The sequence below is a fragment of the Gallus gallus genome, chromosome 1 (assembly GCF_016699485.2).
Source record: "Gallus gallus isolate bGalGal1 chromosome 1, bGalGal1.mat.broiler.GRCg7b, whole genome shotgun sequence".
Taxonomy (NCBI): Eukaryota; Metazoa; Chordata; class Aves; order Galliformes; family Phasianidae; genus Gallus; species Gallus gallus.
In genome coordinates, this window is record NC_052532.1 from 22,733,130 (window position 1) to 22,758,256 (window position 25,127).

At 39.5% G+C, this 25,127-nt stretch overlaps 1 protein-coding gene across 27 annotated transcripts in view; it reads left to right on the plus strand.

Annotated features, from left to right (window-relative positions):
• The window catches only part of CADPS2 (calcium dependent secretion activator 2), a 301,879-nt gene that overhangs the window by 36,821 nt on the left and 239,931 nt on the right, over positions 1-25,127 (plus strand). Inside the window, exon 1 of one of the 27 annotated variants that reach the window (XM_046900005.1) lies at positions 23,519-23,682. The exons of the other annotated variants lie outside the window; for them this stretch is intronic. Coding sequence (XP_046755961.1) covers positions 23,674-23,682 — 9 coding nt within the window. The 5' untranslated portion in view covers positions 23,519-23,673. Of the gene's footprint in view, positions 1-23,518; positions 23,683-25,127 lie in introns of those variants that run through there. 27 annotated transcript variants of the gene reach the window in all.

The following is a 25,127-nucleotide window of genomic DNA, read 5'->3' on the forward strand; positions in this document are numbered from 1 at the left end:
GTTCTTTAAAAAGGATAAGAAGGAATGTATTATTTATATCTGATGAAAAGACTAGTAATATGCGGTCATTCTTAAAATATTTTGCAATTCCCAGTGCAGATGTTCCTGTTTGCAGTTGTGTGGGATGTTCTTAAGTGAGAGGATTTAAACCTTATTCCAAGAGGCACAAATTGTCAAGGTAAAGAGCTCTTGACAAAAGATGTGGCATCAGCCTCTGCTATTACTGTAATGTTCAGTAATATGCTAACTCTTCATTTACCTTGGCGATGTAGCAGGAGGAAGCCATTCTCTGGGAGCTCACTCTGTGCACTGCAGTAAAAGCCCTTGCAGATGAAAACTAGAGGACACTGTTGAGGAAAAGTCATTTTGGGGAATGATTTCACTGTTTTGTCATATTAGTCTATAATTAATCTCCAATCAAATTTTGTTAATAGAGAAGCCTTTTAAGCTGGCTGTGGTTGTCCTGCTACTTGCAGGTGTTTGTGCTGTGAACAAAGATATAAACTTGAGATTTTTGCCATTTACTCAGTGGAGTCCACAGTTTCACCAGTTCCTAACTGCAACCTGTTTTGTATACTAGAGCCAGATGATAAGTTATTCAGTGCAGTCTGTGAAGTGAAGGAAATGCATTTCAGCTTGTTGCCTATTAGTCTTGTTGAGAAAATTAGGCAGCTTCTCACGTGTAAGGCTTCTTCTGGTGGAAAAATGCTTTTGGAAAGAAAACCTTGTCCAGGACAAGGGTGCAACAAGGCTCTATTGTGAAAGATTCTCCATCTTCAGATTTGCCTCTTCAGTGACTACGAAGTCTGAATTTTTCTTGGGAGTAAGGGCATATTGATCAGCATCCTAAATTACTGGAGGATAGATCTCCGGAGGAGTGTTTTAGGACATTGCATACCAGTTGCAACCCAGCTGTAGAGATAATAATAGAGGTAGGATTTGCAGAAGCTGGAGTAGATGCTAATCTCTTCAAGCATTGTCTTTAGGGGATGTGGTTTGGGAAGAAGGAAAGAAAGTTGGGGAAGTTTGTGAAGAAGTCTGTAGAATGAACAGCTTGTTTACCATGTTATACTTTAAAGAGTCTGAAAGCACCAAGCTACCAAGTACCATGATTCCAGTGCACTTAACAAATGAGGACAGTGCAAGGACAGCATCTTCAGACACATCAGAGATACTGAATATTGAATTAATTATCTCAGGAAGGCTTTTAAATACTACTGTAAGATTACTGACAAGATGGACAGAATTTCACTTCTTTTAATAACTTCAAAGTAATTTATTGTGTTTTTTTTCTTTAACCTTTTTCTTGTAACAATACATTGATGTGAAACTTAAAAATGAAGGATTTCTAAATTATCCCAGATAACTTTATCCCTGTTAATTCTGTAAACGTCTTGATTTATCTTTGAAGTTAGCTTTGTTCTGAGCCTGGGGTTACAATAAATGACTTCCAGACATTCCTGCCAGCCTACATTTCTCTATATGATTATATATCAGAACAACTGATGTTTAAATGATTAGATTCATTTGATATTTCAAATTAAAAGTTCCAGGACTTCAAGCATGATTGATCATGCATGTGATTGTAGATTAGGCAATTAGTTTGTTAAATGTGCTTTGAAACTCAAGTTTAATGTAGTTTTGGAAGGGACTATTTGACTATTCTGAAATAAGTTATACTGCTGACTTTGAGTCTTCAACCTGAACTCTTAAACAAGTTTCTGACATTCAAAATTTACCACTTGGATGGATTTTTTGTCCTCTTCTGACTGCTGGATTGTAGGGAATTTATCAACTAGTTGTTCTGCTTCTTTCAACACTGATTTGTTTTAGTCACTGTGTTCAACCAAACTTATTAACCCTCATCCTATTTCGTTACTTGGAATACTAATGACCTTATTTCCCTCTCTGACTTAATGCTAAGAAATTTATGAAGCAGTCTTGCACAAACAGAAGCATTTTGGTTAATAACAGAGACATGTAAATACTTGGTTCATTCTTTTTCACGATGTTTATTTATTTAAACTTTCTCTTGACATTTTCTCTGTAAATAAGATCAACCTATAATACTAAAGAAAGAAGTCATTAGTTTGGATTTCCATCAGTAACTTAATGTTTGTTTATTTGTATTTACAACAAAAACAAACTGTCTACTCTTGAGTTCTCTTAACCACCTCTTTAGGGGAGTGGTTGAGTCACCATCCCTGGATGTGTTTAACAACTGTTTGGATGTGGTGCTCAGGGACATGATTTAGCGTCGGGTTGTTAGAGTTAGGGTAGTATGGTTAGGTTGTGGTTGGACTTGATGATCTTTATGGTCTTTTCCAACCTGAGCAATTCTATGATTCTATGATTCACAGAGTTAATAGTAATCTTCTGTCCTAAAAATGCTCCATTCGTGGAACTACTGTTGTGCCAGTTGATGGCAGTTTTCCTGACATAAAGTATCTTCTACTTTTTTACATTTTACTGAGCTTTTGTTCAGACAGCTCACTTGTTGTCATGATTTTATGATTTTTGGTTATCAGTATTCCACATCACAACATCATGCAGTGTACTGGGAGTTAAGGAGCAAATGCTTTAGTTCCGGGTACCTGTCTGGAAGAGAAGAAGAACTACATTCCCCAAGAGCCTTTTCGAGTACTGTTATCATTCCTGCTCAAGGGAACAGATACAAGGGTGCAGGTCATCTGACTTGTCCCTCTTCTCGTCTCGCCGTGTTCCCTGTCGGATCAGCTCGCTACTGCTGCGCCCGACTGCACGCAAGGCTTCAGTATTAGCGTAAGGCCTTTGGCTCTCGGACAATCTTTCTCTCAATTATTGTTGATTTATATTGTATTATAGTGTGTTATCTTACATTCCGATACTATATTTAGTAAATTAGTTTGTTTCTCCTCAGATCGTTGCCGCTGTTTTTAATTATATTGGGGTCCCCAGTTTCCCTTCCTGGAGGCGCGGATTTTGCAAAATCCCTCCGCCCCACTAGTCGCGGAACCGGGCCGGACCAGCCCTTAAACCGTTGACAGTTGTCTGCACTGTCAACACTGGGATATGTCAGTGGAGTGCCTCAAGGTGGGAACCATCTCTAGATAAATGCCTGATGTGCAGGAGAGGCAAGCGTACATGCTTCTCTGTGTTTGCTGTTTATTAAAATATTTTGTGATTGTTTCTGTGACTTTGGTCAGTTTGACAGTAGTGCCTATACATACATAATGGCAGCAATTTAAGTTGCTAACTCTAATTCTGTGATTGTTTTTTTTTAATCCCCTTCTTTGTGATTTGAAGGGTAACTTAAGCATAACTTTGGTGTACAATTCTTTATCTTTTTAATAATAAAAAATTTCCAATAATCACTTCATTTTAAATCTTGTACATTGTCAGACAAGAATTCCAGTTCTTCAGAACATACTGGGACTGTCTACATGTGTCTTTTGTTACTGAAGGAAAAGTAATCTGGTGGGGCTACTGGTAAGGTATTGACTGTGCTTGGGCTCTGTGTGGCCAAACATCTTGAGACAAAACCTTTTAGTTTCTGCATGGGAAAACAGGATACTTTCTGTTTATAGCTGCTGCATCTAAACAAGGCATCACAACATAAACAAAAATAAAGCTGAAGTATAGGACTTTCATTTAACTTGAAGGTTTTGCTGCAAATTATGTTGGAATTTTGGGCTTCTGTAAGATACTGCATGTCTTTTCTCTAAAAGAACAGTGTTAGTGCTTTACAGATCACTGTTTATTTCATTACTGATTTGTAGGAGTAGCGAATATTCAAATATAGTGAAATGAGGGAAAATAATATTGGTTGTGTTTTATATCATGCAAAGGGCTGAGAGAACTCCTGGAATCCTGGCAGGATGCTACCTAGCTAATGGTCACCAGTTCCTTGAAACAGTTTCAAATGGATGTAGTGTTGAGGTATAATGATTATTGGAGAGAAATTTGGCCATAAATTGTTAAAAAAAAACTATATAATCACTCTATCTAATGAAATGTTTCATTTTTCTTAGTGAAAATCAGATACTAAAGAGAAAAACAAAAGTGAGAAACTTTTAAAATAAGAACAATTCACCAAACCCCTGTGTATGCAGCTTTCAAGTCATCCTGCCTTTTTATTTACCTCCTGAGATCAAGTCAAAGTTTAGTAAGCTCTTGAATTTTAGTATTTCTTTTCCTCATTGATATTCACATCACTGACTTTTGTGTGGGTATTGGGGTGGAAGAAGTGGTAAGTGATGGGCTACTCCCAGTGGGGGATTGCCTATATTACCTTTGCTAATGCTTCTGATTCCCACCCTTTTGCCTTCAGATTTATTACGAATTGGGGATTTTATGCTTGCTCCATTGCTAATATCAGAGAGCCTTTCAGAAGCAAGTGTTCCTGTTTCTGCCACTTGTTTTCTTTCTGGCAACGCAGCAGAAGCCAGTACAGCCAGCTGGTCGTATTCTAGATGCAGTGCTGTCTGCTGATGGGGCATAAATATAGGAGGTTTGTGTTTTAAAGCATAAAAACATAGAACTGTGTGTGAGGGCTTCCTGTTCTCCACATCATAGAATCAGAGAATGCCTTGGCTTGGAAGGGATGTTAAAGACCATCTAGTTCCAAACCCCTTGCTCTGGGCAGGGTTGCCAGCCTCTAGATCAGGCTGTCACGGGCCTCCAACCTGGCCTTGAGGGCCTCCAGGGATGGGGCGTCCACAGCTTCTCTGGGCAACCTGTGCCAGTGCCTCAGCTCCTTCTGAGTAAAGAATTTCTCTAAGACCTTGGTCTCCCCTCTTCCAGTTTACAGCCATTCTCCCTTGTCCTATCACTATGTCATGACTTTTCAGAGATGATGGAGGGTGACTTGGCAACCACATTGACCAGTTCCTTCAGGAACCCGGGATGCATGTCTTCTGTCCCCATAGATTTGTGCACATTCAGCTTTGTGAGGTGCTCTGCTCTTACAACAGGAGGGATTCTGTGCTCCCAAATCCTACCTAAACGTTCAGGGACATGAGAGATGTGGGAAGCCTGACTGACAGACTGAAGCAAAGAAATCATTGAGTACTTCAGCTTGCACGGCCTGTACTTTTCCTTCTTATCTCTCAGTTTAAGTAGCAGGTCCTTGCCAAGCCATGCCGGTTTCCTGTCTTCTCTGCTTGATTTCTTATGCTGAACGATGGAGAGCTCTTGTGCTCTCAGAAAGATATCCTTAAGAGCTGCCAGCTCTGTTCCATTTCTGTGTCCCTAAGGACAGTTTCCCAGTGGATCTCATCCAGTAGTTCCTTAAACAGCCGAAAGTTTGCTTTCCTGAAGTTCAGGGTCCTGACTCTGCTTTTGCCGGGCCCACATTCTTCAAGATCACGAACTTGACCAGGGCACAGTCACTATAGCCCAGACTGCCTCCAGTCTTAACTTCTTTAATGATCTCCTCCACGTTGGTGAGCATCACTGAAATCCTCCTCTTACGGCTTGCTTTTTTTTCCCTATTCTGTTGAGCCCTTTTTTGCTCCTTTTTCAGAAGTAGATTCTGCTTAGCGTTGAAATAATTGGCACCTACTCTTCTGTAGCCATGCATGCTGGAAGGTCTCATTCAAGACAGATGGACATTTGGCCTTGGAAGTCAGGGAGGAAATCAGTGGGAGTACACTGTAATGTACTAAAGACAGCTAACATAAGGCTGAAGTCTAAAAGGGAGAAGGGGAGGGAAAATTTGTTTTATGGGGAAACATTATATAAAAGGAGCTAAAAGATGCTAATTAGTATTCTTGATTTAATATCATTTTCAATCCAGTTGAAAGATCCAGTGGCTCCACAAGAATGTCGACTGCTTTCCCATTATACCCAGCCTCTGATTTAAAACTCACTTGGACTATTCCAGTCTAGGACTTGCTGACCTCCTTCTCACTTTTTCATGTAGACTAAGTCACAAAGGTGAAGAGGAATTATATTTTGATGAACAAGAAAGAAAATCTGACTTAGTATGTAGAAACTCTTGGAAGACGTTTCGCACTGTAATTGATAAAAACAAACCACGCTTCAGATGTATGACTAAATGAGATTTGCAGTTGTGAACTTTCTCTGTTTCTCTGGTCAGGATGATCAATTTTAGACGCATACAAATGATGCCAACTAAACTGTACTCTTTTGCTAACAAATCCATGTCAAGATTTTTGAGCAAACAGATTTTCAAAAACACTGGAAGAAAATATATTCAGTTGTTCATCATTCCCACAGAGGCAGATTATGGAATATCAAATACAAGAAAAAATTCAACACTTTTCTCCAGTAGTGTAGTGATGGAGAAATCTTATGTAAGGTTGGGTCTTCAAACTTTCCTAAATCATTAGAGAGTCTTTCATTCAATTCTGTTGCAGTTTGAGTGTAATTCATCTTGAGTAAAATAACCAGATAGACATATTCTAGCATCACGTCACTGAAACTCCAGGAGCCCATTCTTCTGAATAAGTAGGCTATGCACTCCATTATTCAGAAGCAGCTTTCCCTCATCCCTGCTTTTTAAAAGCAAACAAACATAAAACAGCACCCGACCCATCCCAAAGAAATAAATCCTTTACTGCTGCATTCCCCACTTACTCCATAAAGACTGTGACTTGACAGACAAGATGTTACTTTTAAAATATTCATGAAGCATTACTGGTTGTTTTTTTCTTTTTTTTTTTTCTTTTCTTTTTTTTTTTTTCTTCGAGGAATTTTTGCCTTAGGGAAAAATGAGGGCTGTGAAGTAGAATTGCATTAGTCACTCTTAGAAACACGGTAAGTCATCTACAGAGCAGTTGTCTTGTTCTGCAGCAGACCATGCCATAACCAGTGCTTTCAGACGTGCATTTGCTCCTGAGGGTGTTTAGTCTGACTCAAACAGAAATAGGGGGAGATTCATGGATAAGATGTGGAAGTCACAAGTTGCAACAAAGGACATTTAATTTAATACTGGGGGGAAAAAAAAAAACCTTCTGCTTGTGAATGTGGATGAGTAGTGAAGCAGGTTGCTCAGACAGAATTTGCTGTCCTGGAGATGCACAGAGCAGGACTGCCCAAGGCTCCAAGCAATGGAGTAGTTGTAATGCAGTAGTTCTGATGAATAAGAGCATGGACCAGATGACTTCTACACATCCTATCCATTCTAATCTTTTGATTTCATTTTTGGGTGTGAACAGTGCACAAATGCTGTGTACTTGCAAAGTATGTTCGCTGCTTCCAAGAAATGTTGGATTGATACATTTGGGCATATGCATACCAACTGCATGCTGTATTCAGACACGGACAGGAAAACAGATGTGTCTGAAAAGTGTGGGATATGCTGAGCCGTGGTGACATTGCCCCAAAATAAGCAAGCAATCGTTAGGAAAATCCTAGAAAGAAATGCATTTAAGTATAGCAGTTAGGGAGGGATGGGGCCAGCTCATTTAGTGACATGATCTAAAGCTGTGAACTGAATGCAGTTGACAAAACAGGCAAGTAGCTGGGCTCCAGTGGTGCTGCGTGCCACTTTGCTGTAACATATGGGCTCTTGTCACAGCCAGAGCTGCAGCGGTGCCACTGGTACTGTAAATGATGCTGGAGATCATCCTGTATCATGGGAAACACAGTGACTGAGCTAGCTTCTGACAGTGTCTGAACAACCTCTGTGGTTAACTGTGTCTGCTCTGTAATGTATTAATCAGGTGACTGCGGTTGTTACAGTTTAGCCTAATTACTGTAAATTTATTTTCACTGCAATTAGTTGTAAACATGTAGAAAACGTAACTTGATTTTTTCGGGCTTATTGTAAGTTTTTTCTTTAGAAAACAAAGACTTGGGCAAAAACTGTGCCTCGGGAAGAACTGAGCTAGATCATTAATGGGTATATTTGTGATTCTTGGAAAGCTTAATACAGTTTTAAAGTAACTGTTTAAACATAATCTTTTGGACGTTATATGTAGAGAAAGAGATTGAATTATTGCCTCATATGCTAAATGTAGCTCAGTTATGCAGTCTTCATGCAAATCATTGTATTAAGCCCTTGAAGGCTTACATTTTTTGCTAAACAGTTTAACATTTTTCTACCCTTTTAGCTTAACCAGTAGCTTTAGCTGTTGATAGTCAGCAGGGTAACTTTGTTATGTCAACATTTCCTCTTCTCTTCTTAAACTAGACAGAAAACAGTTAATACTGTTACTTCATTTCTTTTTTGCTCCTTGTTTGGGAAAACTAGTCCTTGTGGGAGTGAATAGGAGCAGTTGTAGAAGACTAAGGTAGTAAGATGCATGTGGAAAACCTTTTTCATTTTATTATATGCACATTGAAAAATTTGCATACCAATTGCGTGGACTTTAGAAAGAAAGAGAGGAACAATGGCTTTTTAAATTTCTCCTTTCTTGTATATAGATTAGAATATTTTGCTATAGTTCATTTTGAAAAGCAGGCATCCTAGAAGTGGGAGACCTAACTACTGTTAGAGGATTTGTTTCCTAAATCACATTGAACAGTTCCACTTGGTAATAAGGAAAAAATTAAAAAAAAAAAAAAAAAAAAGATTCTGAACTTCACAGTTTTTCTGTTCTCCAGAGTTTTTGACTAGACAAAAAAAAAAAAAAAAAGTTTAGTTTAGATATTTTTTCCTGGCAAGCAATAGCGCTTGTCTACCTTCCAAGAGCTGCATGTTGTGTAGTTTCTTGTTTCTCTTCCTAGATTACTTGGATTCCTGATTTTTATGTATATTTGGATGGTGTTATTTTAAGGGAGCAGAATGGCTCTCAGAACCATAACTTGTAATATGTTAATCAAACACATCAGACTGCAAATACTATCAGAGTAGAAGTAAAGGTAAATTGAGATGAGTTCACTGATTCCATTTCTACACTTCATAAATTTGGGAATGAATTTCAGCAGGCCCAAGTGAAAATGTTCCCAGTAGACTTTTAATGAACAGTCGGGAATCACTCAAGTGAGCAGGAAACAGCTTCTCCACTCATTTATCTGCAGCCCCCATCACTCCAAGAGGTAGTCTTTGATTGCTCTTTTACCCTTTTAGGGTTTTTCTTAGAGCTTTTGTTCCCTCTTTGTGTTTGTGTATGAGAATCCAGCACAGGACATTGCCCTGGGGTGCCTGGATTGTGCCAACCTTTGTCTTTGCTTACAGGTGCCCAGTTTTTTAATGCCAAAAACCCTGGTGAATCTGATACTGGTGGCTTCTCTCCTACTGTTTGTTCATGACAAAACAATTTCATTTGTGTATGTGTTTCTTCTCCTTTATTTCTTAACATTATAATTTGTTCTAGTGTAAGCAGAAACTAAAGCACAAGATGTGATTACGGTTTTCTGTGTTTCTTTGTTTTAGGATGTCAGTGTTAATGGATTTATCAAGCATAAAAGCTGATTGCCTTAGACTCCATTCTCTCCTTTATACCCTCAGACCAACTTTTAAAACCTTAGTTGTTTCAAAGTTGCATACTGTGTGCAGAAACATCAAGTGATGCTTGAACAGTTATCACACTATATATTTTTCAAAGCTGTACTCAGTGGATTGCTGGATTGTAAACTGGTCATTGAATTCTGGTAATATTTCTTTCAGGAAACTAGATTTCCTGTAACTGTGGAGTATTTTTTCTTGTCTAGCTGGCTGATAATCAGAAATCCGAGACTTCTACAATATTTATTTAATCTTGATCTGATTCATTTCTCTTCCTCTGCACCGAGTTTAACAAATGGAAGTATCCCAAAATACTGCGTCAGTCCAGTTTCTTTTCAAATCTTAATGAATAATTTGTGACAAGCTAATTAGAGAAATTTATAACAGTACTAGACCCAGTAATAAATTTATCTGGAAAAGTTATTAGATGCTCTACTATCCTTTGAACAAAAAAAGGATCTTGTATGAGTTAAAAAGTGGAGGTAGTGAAAAACAAATTTGTCTATTGCTGTGTTACTGCCATTACAGATGCAAGCTTAAGTGGTTTAATCTCTAACAAAAACTGGAGAAGGGGAAATAAGCTTGATCACTTGTTGGCTGATTCCTGGGTTGAGCTGAGGGCCAGTAGAATATTATTACTGTACCATGGCTTCCACATTCAGGTTACTTTGTCAAGTCAAATGACAGGTATTTCTTCTATCTGAATGGGTTGGCAAATGGCAACTCACTGAGGCTGATTCAGTGATGACTCCCTCAGTGCTCCTACCAACTCTTGTCTGATGCCCTTGCCTTTCCCAGCTGGGATCTTCTTGAGTTTTATCAAACTTGATTCCACAACATGCTCCTGGAGGTACTGCAATATAAATTAATAGCAAAAGGCTCCATTTTCCATCATTCTCATCTTTCCAGTCTCATTTCTGTAGGTGTACCATACTTCCACTGTGCAGCAGGGAAGTACGTGCTGTTGGTATAACTGACAAATCCTGAAGTTTCACCAAAATCAGTTTTTCTGACAAAGGATTGTAAGTTGTACCACGAGTACGGAAGGGAATCTTTTTCTTTGAGGAATTATTTGTAAGTAAAACTTTAGATTGATGTGTTCTCGTGAGTACTCGCATATAAAGTAACTCTTTTGCCTAACCTGGTTATTTGGTTTGTTACATTGGAGAATGCCTGGAGGCCTTTGTTCTTCATTATTTTATATATGTAGGCTGTACAAAGAGAGGAGGGAAATGAAATGTACTTAATGCTGTATGGTGTAAGAATAAAGACCTTAGAGTTAACATTACCAGTGGATCCTCTTTGTTATATTACAAATTGAAAAAAAAATTCTTTCCTAGGGAATGAGTTTTAGTAACTGCCTGTATTTATTGTTGAGTTGATTATGCATGTATGGAGTAAACAAATCTGTGGTAGTATAGGGTACAACCTTGTTGTTTGTTATGATTCATTTGCTTTGCTCATTGAAGAGAGCAAGCTATCAATACATCCAACATGGTATAAAGTCATGTTTCAGCTGACAGCTTTTGTTTTCAATATTCTGTCCTGTTTAGTATTCAGTGCATGGAGGAGAATGTGATGTAAGGGAATTGGTTTGCTGTTTTACAGACTGACTCAGCCATTTAACTTCGTTCCCTCAAGGCATCAAAGACTGCAATAAAAGAAATACATTTTGCCAATAACTTTCTATGGAAATAAGTGCAGCTTAATAACTTTTTAAAATTAGCGTTAACATTATTGCACAGTGGAGAACACCTTAATTAAACTTATCTTTTGGGTTTGTTTCCTCCGTCTGTATTATCCATTCTAAATCTCAGTAAATCTAACCTCTGATTTATAATTGGGGATAGGATTCTTTTTTTCTGAGTTGAAACTTCACTTGAAAAGTGATTTCTTCCATTACTGTTTCTTGTGGGGAAACAGAATTTTGTTATGATTCTGTTCCTCCTTGCTGTTAAGTAGGATAGATGCGAAGGTTGAGGCCAGAATTCTCCCAACTGGGCCTTGTCACTTGTATGTGAAGATCATGTGGCGGATGAGTTGGTGGAATGCAGCTGCAAAGGACCTAATCCTAATGGAGTAATATTAAGGATCTAAATCCAAACCTTCTCTATTATTTTATTCAGAAAGATGCATCTGTGTAAAATGGATGATACGGTTGAGTTATATCTCAACCATCTAACTTCTTTTCCTGTAAAAGACAGAAACAGATGCTTGCAGTGGTGAGGGACCACATCAGAAGACAATGGCACTGTGCTCATTGCGTAGAATTTGAAATACTAACTTGAATGGGAACAGCTTGTTTTAAATGTAGGAAAAACTGAATCACAGAAATTCTTCCTTGAAGGAGGACTGAGGTGGAGATGGTTTGTACTTGTAGGCCTGGTCGAGAAGTGTGGTATACTGTTGTGAGTGGAGATGTAAGGAAGGAAATAGCAGTAGTGTTGTGGACCTCTGAGAAGGGCTGTGCTGGAGCCATATTAACAGCTGGGCACCATGGAAAAGAAACCAGAGTGACCGTGTGACACCAGTTCCTTATGCTAAGTGAAATTTGAGGTGCAGGAATAGGATAGGAGAACTGTGGGTCGTCTACTTAGCTGAGGCTGTTACTGACATCTAGTTGCATTTGTGAGCTGAGGAGAATCCAAAGGTGAAACCTCCCAGGTCATCTCTGAAGCACCTGCGAGGAAGAAATACAAAGAGAAAATGAATTTATAGAACACTGTGAAATTTTGAAAACAGTGCAAAAAATGGGGAAGATTAATGGATATAATTCAGAAAGAAATCATTGAAGATCTTACTGAAAGCTACTCTGATACCATCTGTGAATAGCATACGTGTGTTATGTAAGGTGGAAATAAAGATCTACAGGGAGACATTGCAGTGTAGGTATGGCATCTATTTTGAGTAATGTAGGTGCAAATTTTAGAGGGAAATTTTTATGCATAGGGGTGGGTAGATTATTGGAGGCTGTGAGTAGGAGTCAGGATGAGGTCTGGGAGCTCAGCATCAGCCTCAGTCTGGTGGTCCCTGAAAAGGCCAAGATGATAAGGTAGATCCAAGGCCAAGACAGGTAGTCAAGGCAGCAGGTGAGGATCAGGGTGGCAGGAGATGCAGCCACCATGGGAACTGTGGTGGCTTCAACTGTGCACATCAGACTGCAGCAGGATTTGGTGAGAACCAAGGAGCATCTGTGCTGTGTTGCTTTATATAGCATTTTTGCAAGGGAAGAGAGAATTAACACTCAGTAATGAAATTCGTAGATGATAATTAGTAGGTGTTGTGATAGCAAATACTGTGACTTCATTTCAAATGATTAAGAAGGGTGAAATATTTAATTAAGTAAACTAAGAGACAACCCAGAACCTTGATCATAAAAGAAAAAAAAAAAGCAACAAATGTTTCCTTTGCAGTGTAAAAAATGCTTATATAGAGAAGTGAATTCTAAAAGATTTGGATGATGTGAATGCATATCAAACAGGAAATCACTTAGCATAATAAAAGACCACTAGAAGTAGGATAAAGGAGCAGGAAAAAACAAACAACAAAATCCACACGCACAAAAAAAAACTTGAGGAAATTCTGATACAGTGTCAGGAAGACCCAGAGAATACAGTCTGTTTGCTAGTGCTATAATTTCCCAAACCTCTAAAACGGGATTGACAGATGTTAATTTGTGATATTATAGGGGAATATTTTTTTAGTACATCTCCTTTTTTGAGGGAATTTTAATCAAGTGATTTGTTGATGCTCTAAAACTTATATGAAGATTACCCAGGGAAATATAACACTGGATAGAATTAGTACACCAGTCTCTTGGGCTTCTCAAAAAATCTGTGAAATCTGAGGATTTATTTAGAAGGTGCAAGCTGTACATTTAGATTTATATAGACTGTATTTTCCTTCTCCATGAAATGCAGAAGAGCTCATCTACAGATGAGCTCATTTTTTGAGAAAGGCAAACGAATTTACAGTAATGAATTTACTTTATCTATGAGTACAGATGCTCTAGAATATGTCAACAGATCTTTGAGCACTCTGATCAAACTTTCCACAGGCTAAATAGACATGTTCGTAGAAGAGGAAACCATAGTGACGTATGTGTGTATGTCTGATGTACATGAGACTGATTGTGGAATGCTTAATCTGCAGTTCAGATACGTGGATGAATATGGCCAACTGTGTAAACTTGGATAATAAATCTATGTATTTTGGCAGGGAAGGGATGAGTCAAGTCCAGTGTACATAGACATCTGACAAAGCATATTTGATTGTAATGTGCTGGAAGATCATAGTGTTTTCTCTGCTTCCCTTTTGGAAGGCTTTTAGTTGTTGTTGTTTGTTTGAGAATCCAAAACTATGTGGAGTACTGCTTAAAGCTTCAATCAGATATTATACAACCTGTATTGTTACTGTGGCTTGAGCCAGCAAACAGCTAAAAACAATGTAGTCATTCACTCACTCCCCCCTCGCAGTGCAACTGGAGAGAGAATCAGGGAAAAAAAAACACAACAAAATAGAACTCATGGGTAGAGACTTAAAAAAAAAAATGAATCAACTGAAGTAACAAACAAAAATCAAATGAAAAACCCCAAAACAGCTATTTACTGAGACAGAAAAGGGAGAGAAAAAGAAAATAATAATTGTAATGGTAATGTCATATATATTTATGAGACGACCGATTCCCAGTCAGTCCCTAAGCAGCAGCTGCCCGCCCAGCCAACTCCCCATAGTTTTTGAATTTATTTTTTTGCATGATGTGATATGGTATGGAATAGCCCTTTGTCCAGCTGTCCTGGTTCTGTCCCACCCAGCTCCTTGTGCTCCTCAGCCCCCTCTCTAGCAGGACAGTAGGAGAAGCTGAAATGTCCCTGGCTCTTTGCAGCTCTGCTCAGCAACAGCTAACACACTGCTGTGTTATCACCAGTGTTTTCTCCAAAACATTAAACATTAAAGCAAAAAGATGGCATCACACCAGACACGATGAAGAAAAAATCAACTCCGTCCCCGCTGAAACCAGGACAGTTGCTCACTGCATATATTATAATGCATTATACAACTAAACTTTCTCAGGTTCATGAATGCTGGCATCTTCTAGGTTTATGAAAATTGATTCCTAGACAGAGCTCTGAGAGGTGGAGCTGGGAAGTCAGAGAAGCGGGGAATGGTTTTGAGTTGGTTGTCATGTGTAATAGTTGCTTAGTTTCATCCCTGTGGTTGTCATGAGATTATCGGGTATGCTGCTTCAAATTTTTATTTTGTGCTGAAAAATAAATGTATTTGGGGGTTTGTCTGTCACAGAGGATGTTGATTGTGGTGGCTATGCAGATGTTCATGTTTACTGTTCAGATACTGTCAAGATAATGTTTGTGATAAATGGATTCCTGAGGCCGGCCTAAAAGCTTGAGATGGAAATGTTTGAAGGCTCACGTGGCTGGGAAGATATTTCAATATCTACCACTACAGCTTCCCATGGTGGGAGAGTAAGTGACAAATACACGTGTAGAACGTGTGATTAGGTGATACCTGAATAACTCATTCCAAGCTGCACTCCTTCTAAGCGGTGTGACCTTCCCAGGCAAAGCAGAAGGCCATTTGGGCTTGCACAGCATTTTTGTTGTTGCTGGGTTTTGTTTTGTTTTGTTTTTCTGTTGTCTTTAATATCATGGCTGTGTAATTATTCTAGTTATACCATACTGTAGCTAAACTGGACTATGCGCTGTCACTTATCACACAGATCACAGGATCTGCTCAATGTGGAGACATAGCTTTTAATGACCTCTGTTTCCTTACTTATTTGTATTTGTATCTATTAACTGGATGAGAAGAACAGTCCATATAGCCAACTACTGTGTCTAACAGAGGCTTTAATCAGGGGCCTAGAAGGACACTGAAAATGGAGGAAGAGTTTGTAATAATTTCCTTAATTATAGTAATGTCTTGTATAGGAACTTCTGTGCAAGATAGGAGAACTGAGGTTCTATCTAATATGTAGCATTTTTGTGTATATAGTCTGCAGTAGATTTCTCTTCCGTAAACTTGTCCAGAGACCCAAATAACTTTTTCATATCTACTGTGTACTTTGGCAAGGTGTTGATACATGTCTGTTACTCACAATTCTTGTTATATTTTCTTTGACATTTGTATGTTAGTTGAAGATGTGTAATCACTGAGATAAAATTTTTAAGCCTGAATTTATTGCCCTTAACCTGAAGGGTGTTTCAGTGGTGTGGTCCATCTGCTTCTATCTAGTTCTAGGGAAGCCAGAAAATTTTAGTTCAAAATACTTGTTGTGCTGCTGTTTATGTGTCATCAGTGTATCTTTCCAATCTCCATAAAGGAGTGCCATTTTCTTCTTTCATTTGGAATGCTGAACAGGAAAGAGTGCAGGGGAGAGGACAGCATAACTGATCAGGAGTTTCTAATATAGAAGTGGATGGTATGAGAGGTAGAAGTGGGGAGTAAGACATCACCCAATAAGGCAGCAGAGAGATTAGTAAGGCCAAAGCTTGAGTGGTCATGAAGGAAGGAGAGATGTGTATATGGCCACAGAGAAAGACAGGCAGGTGATGAGGAACAGATAGCATGAATATCCGAGGGAAGATTGCTTTTGACTGATCCAGTTGCCTTCATTAATGAAATGTCTGTCTCAGCGAATGAGGAGAAAGCAGTGGAAAAGTGGACTGGATTAGTAGATTGCAAGTTGTTAAAAAGCTTGAGCCCTTCAGGTTGAAAGGGTGACGGTCAGAATTTTTTAATCAACTTGTTAGAAGTCTTTTTCTCAGGAGATGACATTGCAGCTGATGCTGTTGAATACCATTAACATCCTGGAAAGCAGAATGAATGTAGCTTAAGCAAATTCTCAAGTGAGATCAAGACTAGAGGAGCTGCACGATGCATCTTCAGAGCTAGCCTTGCTTTGAGAAGGGGATTTGGCTAGATGACTTCCAGACACCCCATTCATCTTGAACTGTTTTAATTTGCAGCCTTTGTAGAGAAGGCAGGCAGAGTATAGACACTGTTCTACTTATTAAGAAAATCAGATAAAATTTGCTGGAAATTATTTTGTAAAATTGCATAGTTTGGTAAAATACTGTTTAAACACTATCGGAATGGCCAAGTAATTCAGAATAAAATGGATACTTTATTCTGGAGTTATTCTGACTTTATTGTCATACTTTCTCTTCTGTGAACATAAACCAAGCTAGTTCTGAAATGTGTAGCCAGCAGGTATGATGAGTTTGTGTTTCTGCTTGCCACGTGCCAAACAGAAATTAGTATCTTTGTTTTGCTTTCAAGTATTTCAATTACTGAGAAGAGTAACTTGCAGTTCTTTTTAATTCTGTTTTTCAGAGAACATTTTATCTTCTCTGTGAAACCTCTACACTTTGTCAGAACTGATAGAAGCTGGGGATGGGCGTGCAGAAGTCACCTGTGTGGGGAGGAAGCTAACATTTACACAGACAAGGAGTGGTTTTGTGATCACAGTGTCTCCTTGGAAAATGGGCTAAAATGGAACATTAATGTCAGCTTCAGAAAGATGAGAGTAGGCTGGAGGAATGTGTATTTTGCTGATGCTTCTATTGGTTCAGACAGGTAGTGCTGTCTCTTCACAACTACACTGAGAAACCTTTGCTGGCAGATACAGAAGTGCCCTGGTGTAAGCTTGTTGGCAAACAGAGCTCATTAGTGCCACACTTTTAAGGTATGAAAAGGCTCTTTCTGGTAGCTTAATTTGTATCTGGTGAAGTTATTGAAAATGAAAAAGAAGGATTCTTGGAGCAGGTAGTTCTGTGTGTCAAATGGTTCTGGGCGTGCACAGTGGACATGTCAGGGTAGGAATGATGGTAGAGTTGCAGAGGAGGAAAACTGGAGCTGTGCTGCACAGGGAATGAAGAATGCAAATCTGTTCAGTCCAGCATGGTTTGGACTGATGATCTACTCTGTGATTCAGAGCCACACATCTAGCTACATGGCAGCAGCAGTCTTCTCTTTATGCTCTTCAGCATTTATTTCTGGAAAGATGTGGGTAGCCGAGGTTCCCAGCACGGCCAAGTATCACTGTATGCATCTCTGCTAGTTGTAACATTAATGATAACACACACGAGCATCCATTGGTCTGTTAGCTCTGACAACCCTTAGGAAGCATATCCTCAGAGGCAGTGTGTACTCAGTGCAGAAGGCCCCGAACAGTGGTGGCAAAAGGGCAGCACAGATGCTGTGGCATGTCTGCACAGCTACTCCAGGCTCACAGGAGGTCAGTGAAGTCTGCTGTACAGATGAAACAAGTGCAGTAATATGATTCTATGCCTGCTAAGTTCTACAGCAAATCTTTAGTAGGAGTAGGTGAAAAGAAGATGACTGCAACTGCACTGACAGCCTCATCTCAGAGGACGTAGCTTTTATTGGGGTTTGGTATTTGCTGCAATTAAGAGAAATATTTAGCTTTCTTTCCTAATGTGGCATAGTCTGCAGAAGGTTGAAAATGTTTTCTTAAAAAAAAAAAAAATATTCAATGCCCCAAACTTCTGTTGCTCATGAAATGTTTTACAGTCCTGTCTAATAATCTTGAATATTCCTCTCTGGATGATGAAAATATTTAAAGTTTCAGATTTAATGATACATATCTGAGACTGGTAAGGAATACACAGAAGACTCCGAGGTGACCTGATAGCGGCCTTTCAGTATCTAAAGGGGAGCTATAGGAAAGAAGGGGACAGACTTTTTAGAAGGGTCTGTGGTGACAGAACAAGGGGAAATGGCTTCAAGCTTAAAGAGAGTAGATTTAGGTTGGATATAAGGAATAAGTCTTTTAAAGTGAGGGCAGTAAGGCACTGGAACACACTGCCCAGAGATGTGGTTGATACCCCATCCACAGGGAGACTTTGAAGGCAAGGCTGGATCAGGCCCTGGGCAACTTGACTTAGCTGTGCATGTCCCTGTTCATTGCAGGGGAGTTGGACTAGATGGCCTTTAAAGGTCCTTTCCAACTCTAAGGATTCTGTGACCTATGATTTAGAAAGAAATGTCCTAGAAGTGGAGTTAACTGACCAATACATTATTGGTAATGTTCCTGGATTTTAAATGGATAACAGACCAGCAAGAGATAAATGACATGTTGCACTTGCTTGATTGTGAAGAATGAGATATTTGTTTGGTAAACGTATTATCTGGTCTTGTAAATCTAATATTTGATTCTGAGGCACTGAATTGTGGTGTACAGGGTATGTACACATGGTAGTCTGATCTGAGTGACAGCAAGCAGACTTAAAGACAATGTTCTACTTGGAATAAATTCAGCTTTAAGAAAATTGTGTGTATATATATATATATATATATACACATATATAAAAACCCAAAAACAAAACTAAGGTTGCTAAGTTACAGCAAAATATTTATCCACTATTTAGAAAATGAAAGCCATATAAGCAATGAATAGTAAAGGAGAGCATATAGTGTGTACCACTCGTATGCTGTATAGGGCCATTGCTGTACACCATAAGTACCTGCATAGTTCAGCAGTCACCACAGCTATCACATCCTGTTTTAGCACTGAGGTTCTCTAATACTATTTATTTAGTCTCCTCACAAGAAAATCCCTTGAGTAATTCTCAAAAAAATGATCACTCTCCACCTGTGCTCTAAAAGACAGGTAATGTTCTTGTTTGTGCAGACAGCCACTGGAAAGGGAGGCAAGGATAAGAGGAGGGGAAATGGAGTGAGAATCGCTGTTGATAACTGGCTATTTGCCTTGCAGTCTTATTCTCATCATGAATGTAAAATTAAGCTCGCTAGCAGTCAGGAGTGTGGCACAGGCATTTTGTCACTCTGGAAGGAGAGGATAACTGTAGGCTCAGCCTCAGGTTCTGTGCCATGCCTGTGGCTCTCACAGGCGCAGTATGTGTGTCTTTCCAGAGGCTGACCCTTGAAATGAAGCCCTTCCCACCAGGGTTGGTCTGGGATGAAGGCTTGGCTCGCTCGAGAGCTTGGCAGCAGTGAGTTGTGTTAGGTGATATGTTGGTGTTTGTAAGGCCCCTATGGAAAGAAGCCAGACACTATGGTGGGTTGATCAGCACCTTGCACAGCTGAGCTGGGAGACCCTATAGGTGAGACCCTGTAACAGAGACCCTGGGCCTGAGATCCTGCTGTGGTTGGAGGACTTGAGAAGGTGGGAAGACAAGGGCCTGGTGTTTAGATCACCATTTCAACAGCCAATGTTCAAGGCAGAGTGAAACAACATCTGAAAAACAAAAATAAACAATAAAACAGCCACGCAATCACATTTTGTAGATGTCAGTGGAGCTGAGGCTGCGTACTTGCTTTGATGTGTGAGTGGGCTTCTTAAATGTGTAGGGCCTCAAACACGTAATCTATTGGAATTGATATTAAATTACCAGAAGTGGAATTTTTATCAACCTGGGATTGTTCATTGAGAGTCACCATAAGAGAATTTTGCTGCTGCATTCTCCAGGTTTGGCTTTGGCTGAGATTTGGACAATGATGCATATTCTTGTACAGCGAAACTCAGGTTAGTGGGATCAGAAAGCTGACCACTGGCATAATTTCTACTGCTGTCTTTTTTATTTTTCCTTCTATTTTTCTTTTTGACAAAGACAAGAAGTTATATGTGAAAAGCGAGAAGTTGGATGAACAAAGAGCTTTCTCAATATTCATTCCTTTTTTTTTTTTTTTTTTTCCAGGAAATACAAATTTTAATCACTTGTCTGAAATCAGAGAGGGAAACAGCTTATTTACCACTCTTCTCTGGTCTCAAACAAATATAATCTTGGCTAACGTCCAAAGCCACTTGACCACCTGCTGCTGTGGAAGACATTGGGCAACAGTTTTGAGATAACAAAGGGGTTGTTCATCTGTTTGTTTTGTGTTTTTGTTTTCGTTTGTTTCTCTGGGTGTAGCATTTATTTATTTATTTGTTAGGAGGAGTTCCGGGCTGTAAGTCATATTTAGTGCCATAGTACCCTATGTGTTGCAGCTGAGAATTCAGGGAGTGGATCTTAGGTTGGGTCCTCCCTACCTCTTGTTGTCTGTAGCCTGTACGTAATCTGGCTCTGTCTATAATTGCAGTCATCACCTTCTGCTATTTTTCTAAATTATCCATACCGTCAGAGGAGGGGTAATTTTACGCTGTAGGTTGGGAGTAGAGAAGCAGCAATGCTCTTGTTTGCGTTAAGACTTATTGATGCTCAGGCAAATCGCAGTTCTGGGTATGAGGACCTGCAATGAGCAGTTATTTATTTGCTGTATTTCCAGAACTGCCACAAGGTGGCAATGGCTCAGAGTGTTATTCTTCCCGTGCCAGCTCTGGGATTGCTGTATATGCAGGTAACAGGGCCAGCAGGTGGCTGTGGCCATAAGGCAGTAGCTGAGGCATGGAGCAGGGAGCCTTCTGGTGCCCTTAGTTTTGAAAGATAAAATTTCTTGGGTGATGCTTATGTTGTGACTTAGGTTTTTGCTGGCTGTTGTTGGCTGCAAACATTCAAGGTGCTACTGAGTTGCTCAGTGTGCACTTATCGATGAGAAACAATAGAAGATGCCTTAAGTCTAGCATCAGCTCCTGTGAAGCTACAATTTTCCTTTCTCTTTCTTTTCTTTTCAAATAAAAGACAAAATTTAACTGCTACAAATCCATATATGCTTGAGTTTTCCTTTAAAATATTGGTGTTTATTAACTACTGAATTAGAACATGTTACAGTGGAACAATTCCCTGAACTGCTAGATGTTTAAAATGCTCCATCTTACAAAAAATACAATTAAACTCCACATTTGTAAGTTCCATTTATTGAATTTGTTAAAGGCATAAGGGGAGATAAAGCAGGGATGCCTCTAGGTTGTCACACTCCAGCTTCACACTAGAAGGAATAAAGCATCTGAAACAAATCTTTAAGATAATGCTCTAAGAGGAATATTCTGGGGATATGTGACACATCGTTGAGGTGTTAAATGCAAGGTGAGAATTTTATAGTATTTAATTGCATGAGACTGTTCTGATACATTTGCATTACTCTGTACATTATGAAAAGTGAAACTATTCCTGCAACTTAAACGAAAAAGACTCCTAATTAAACAGTTCTGAGAAGTTTGTTCTATCTTTTATATACATTTTCTTTGATATTCTCCTATGTTTATCAGATGTGTGAAGTAAAAAAATACAATAAATGTAAGCTTTTGCAAAAGGCAATAATTTATTTTTTTTTCTGTTGCATGACTGCAATAAAGAAAAAGCAAATTTTAGGTTGGTTACTCTTTTTTTCCCTTAAAGTTGATTTTATTTATCTTCAGTCATTCTACAGAATGCAATCAAACCTGATATTCTGAGACGCTGGAATTTAGTTATTCATTCTCCCATGAAGCAGCAGGAGCTATTTATGAAGGATCAAACAGAGTTATGACAACAGATTTCATATCACTGAGAAAGAAAAATCCAAATAAAGCATAGAAAACTGAAGCAGGTTGATGGGATGTGACAGAATTAGTGAGGCTTCACTCCATGCTTCAGGTGATCGTCTGAATTCAGTTTTATGTTTGGGGGGATGTGGTAATGTTAAAATGTTTTTTTTAATTTTGCTGTTCTTGGCTTTTTTGATTAGTATCAAAATGTGGACATGGAGGCACTGTAAGATCGTAGAATCATAGAGTCACAGAATGGCCTGGGTTGAAAAGGACCACAATGGTCATCAAGTTTCAACCCCCCTGCTGTGTGCAGGGTCGCCAACCACCAGACCAGGCTGCCCAGAGCCACATCCAGCCTGGAAAGATGTAGAGAAGTACTTGTGAGGGGCAGAATGCAAAGGTCAGCTACATGTGGATCTTGTACAGAGGAGAGGGCGCAGATGCAGAGGAGAAGTTTTAGAGTAGAAGGATGCTATATGGTCTTTATGTGAGCTCTTAGAGAAAATACAAGCTAGAATTACTGTCCTTAAGTTTAAGCACTTCTGATGGGATCCTGTGTATGGTGTCCTTGATGTCCTCATCTCTCATCTGATGTTGACCAAATAGGCAACTAAACAGGATGGTGAAGTGCTGGCACAGGCTGCCAGGAGAAGCTGTGGATGCGCCATCCTGGAGGCATTCAGGACAAGGCTGGATGGGGCCCTGGGCAGCCTGAGCTGCGGGGTGGCAGTCTGCATGTGGCAGGGAGGTTAGAACTAGATGGTCTTTAAAGTCGTCTCCTACCTAAGCCATTCTATGATTTCTGTGACTTCAGAATAACTCAGACATGGGGAGGTTGAGCTGCTTGGCTGTGTCCATTGGTTGAGAAGTCCTCTGCAGACACTTGTTATTCTCCATTTGCTATTATGTGATTCCCAATTAGACTTCTCTTTCTGCCTGCATTTAGTCTATTACTTCCACTATTAGTTTATGTTTTCTAGAGACATTTGGCTGCTGATTGAATTATGCTTACCAGCAACAAAAAGGGCATAATTCACCGTGCAGTGTTCTGTCAGATGTAAAAACAGAGGACCGATGGGCTGCAGTGGGCTATGATAACTTATTTTGTCCTGGCATCTCTACATATGACAGTACTGGGGACCTGTAAAATGTGCTTCAGATTCTTCTTAGTGCAACGTGCAGTTTTTCGTATTTTTCCACTGGAATTAACATTACTTTTAGTTTTGCAGAAGAGCTTTATTCCTTACTATTCAGATTTCACACCAAGGCATCAGTAATTTAAGAAACATAAAATAACTCTCAAATGCCACTCAGCTCATAGGATTGCTCACTACCTGAAGTAATGAATATGAAAGCCATATATAAATATTTTAAAGGCATTTCAGTTTGCTGAACTATGATGGTTAGGAATGAGAAAGCCAGAATTAAATTTATATTTCGTTGCCTTATTCATAATGTTTTTGTTTGATATGCTGGTAATAGACAAGCAAATCACCTAAAGAATGAAGTCTGCGAGCATGAAAACGCATTTCCATAATTGCTTTGGCAGGAAGCCCGCGTGCTCTCGCTGCGGAGCCGTGGCTGTTCCGCAGGACGGAGGAGCTGCGCGCTCCGCGGGGCGCACCGTCTGCTGGAAGGTTGGCTCTTCTCAGCTCCCCTGCGACAGCAAGCGTGTGTTTACCTTTGAGCACAGAGCTCCAAATGTCCTTAATGATTTGTGTTTGCTGAGAGCTCAGCTCGTCTGGTCTTCAGAGGATGAGAGAAGAATAAGGGGAATTGAATAAAAGGGAATTGCATAGCTGGGAATGAAGTTTGATTTCCGCTGCAGCTGTTAACCTTTGTGGTGCAGATTCTGCACAAGGAATGGATGTGTCAGGTGGGTGGGTAGGTGCCTTTTTTGTTTACATGTGGACACAAAACCTATGCTTCTCTGGCATCGATTTTTAGTAACAGTGATGTGTACTGGCAGGCTGTCAGCGCTGGCCTGCTGCTCTCAAGAGGAACTCTTCCAAGCCACAGAAGCCTCTCCTGATGTTTGCTTATCTCAAATGGAGGCCTTTTCTTGTGTGGAGGTTTCCTGGGGCTCCTTCTGTGCTGCTATCATTACACTAAGATGGTGAACAGAACTATTTATTTTTAATGTTCAGATTCTTTTTTCAAAGGCATCATTTCTGGCTTCGCGTTGCTACTGCCTACATTTCACCATTTTTCAGAGGTTCCTCATATCATTTACATGATATCTATACACTTGTCTTCTATGAAAATAAAACAGCTTTTGCATTTGATTTGGAGACAGTTTTCAAGTAGAAGCACATGACCTGGAGAGCGTGATGTAAGATGAAAATCCTCCTTTACTATGAAGGATGTAAAGGTTGTCCAAGGTAGGAACATCTGGAGGATAGCAGTAATTTTGTTAATCCCTTAACAATACTTAGCTTAAATGGCTTCAAAGTGGCTGGACTAGATATCTGAAAGCACGAAATCACCATACCTACTGCAGGTGCCAAAAAGTTCTGTTTTAAGAATCACTGATGCTGTTGAGGTAATGCTGTTTGATGCAGGTTAGCCAGTACAGATAGAACTTTCTGCTCTCAGAAAAAAAGAAATAAATCTGGCTCTACATTTGCTATTTTTTAACTAGGCAAAATACCGGAAAAATGAATAGGCTTTTCTGCCAGTTGTGCTTGAGTTTTTGTAATGTTAAAGTTCAGAAATGCGGAAACAAAGGCTTTCCATGAATGTTTAAATTCTGGGAAAGCAAAACAACTAGCTTTAATCGTTGCCTGGTTTTATTAGTATATGTTAGTAGGAGTCCCCTTTGGTGTGACATTTTCACTTCACACAAATTTGATGAGGAGAGAAATATCTTACTGAATACTTCAGGAGTTGAAATAAGCCTTGTAAAAGGCCTGTCTGGCTCCCAGGAGAACTTTCAGATTTTGATTTTTTCCACAATGTTAAACTCTAATAAAGTAGGTTGTTTGCAAGGCATGTAATGTTCTCCATTAGGAATCTGCTTTCCAATGCACTCAGCTTTGATGTGAAATCCACTGAAAGAAATTCAGTGTCTGTCTGGGAGGCTCATGGCTGCTGTTCTCAGGTTGTCTGTCTGACCTGCTTCATGGAGGTGTAGCATCAATGGCCAAAAGTCCATGCGCTGCAGACTGAGCACCTTTAGTCAATTTTCTTCAGTGAGCATACTTGTTAAATGTGAAGGTGGTAGTGCTTGGATCACTCCAACAAATGGAAGCGACTATAACGCTGCGTGGTCTTATTTTGAGACTGAACTCAATTTGTAATCATTCTTCTCCTCTCTTTCCT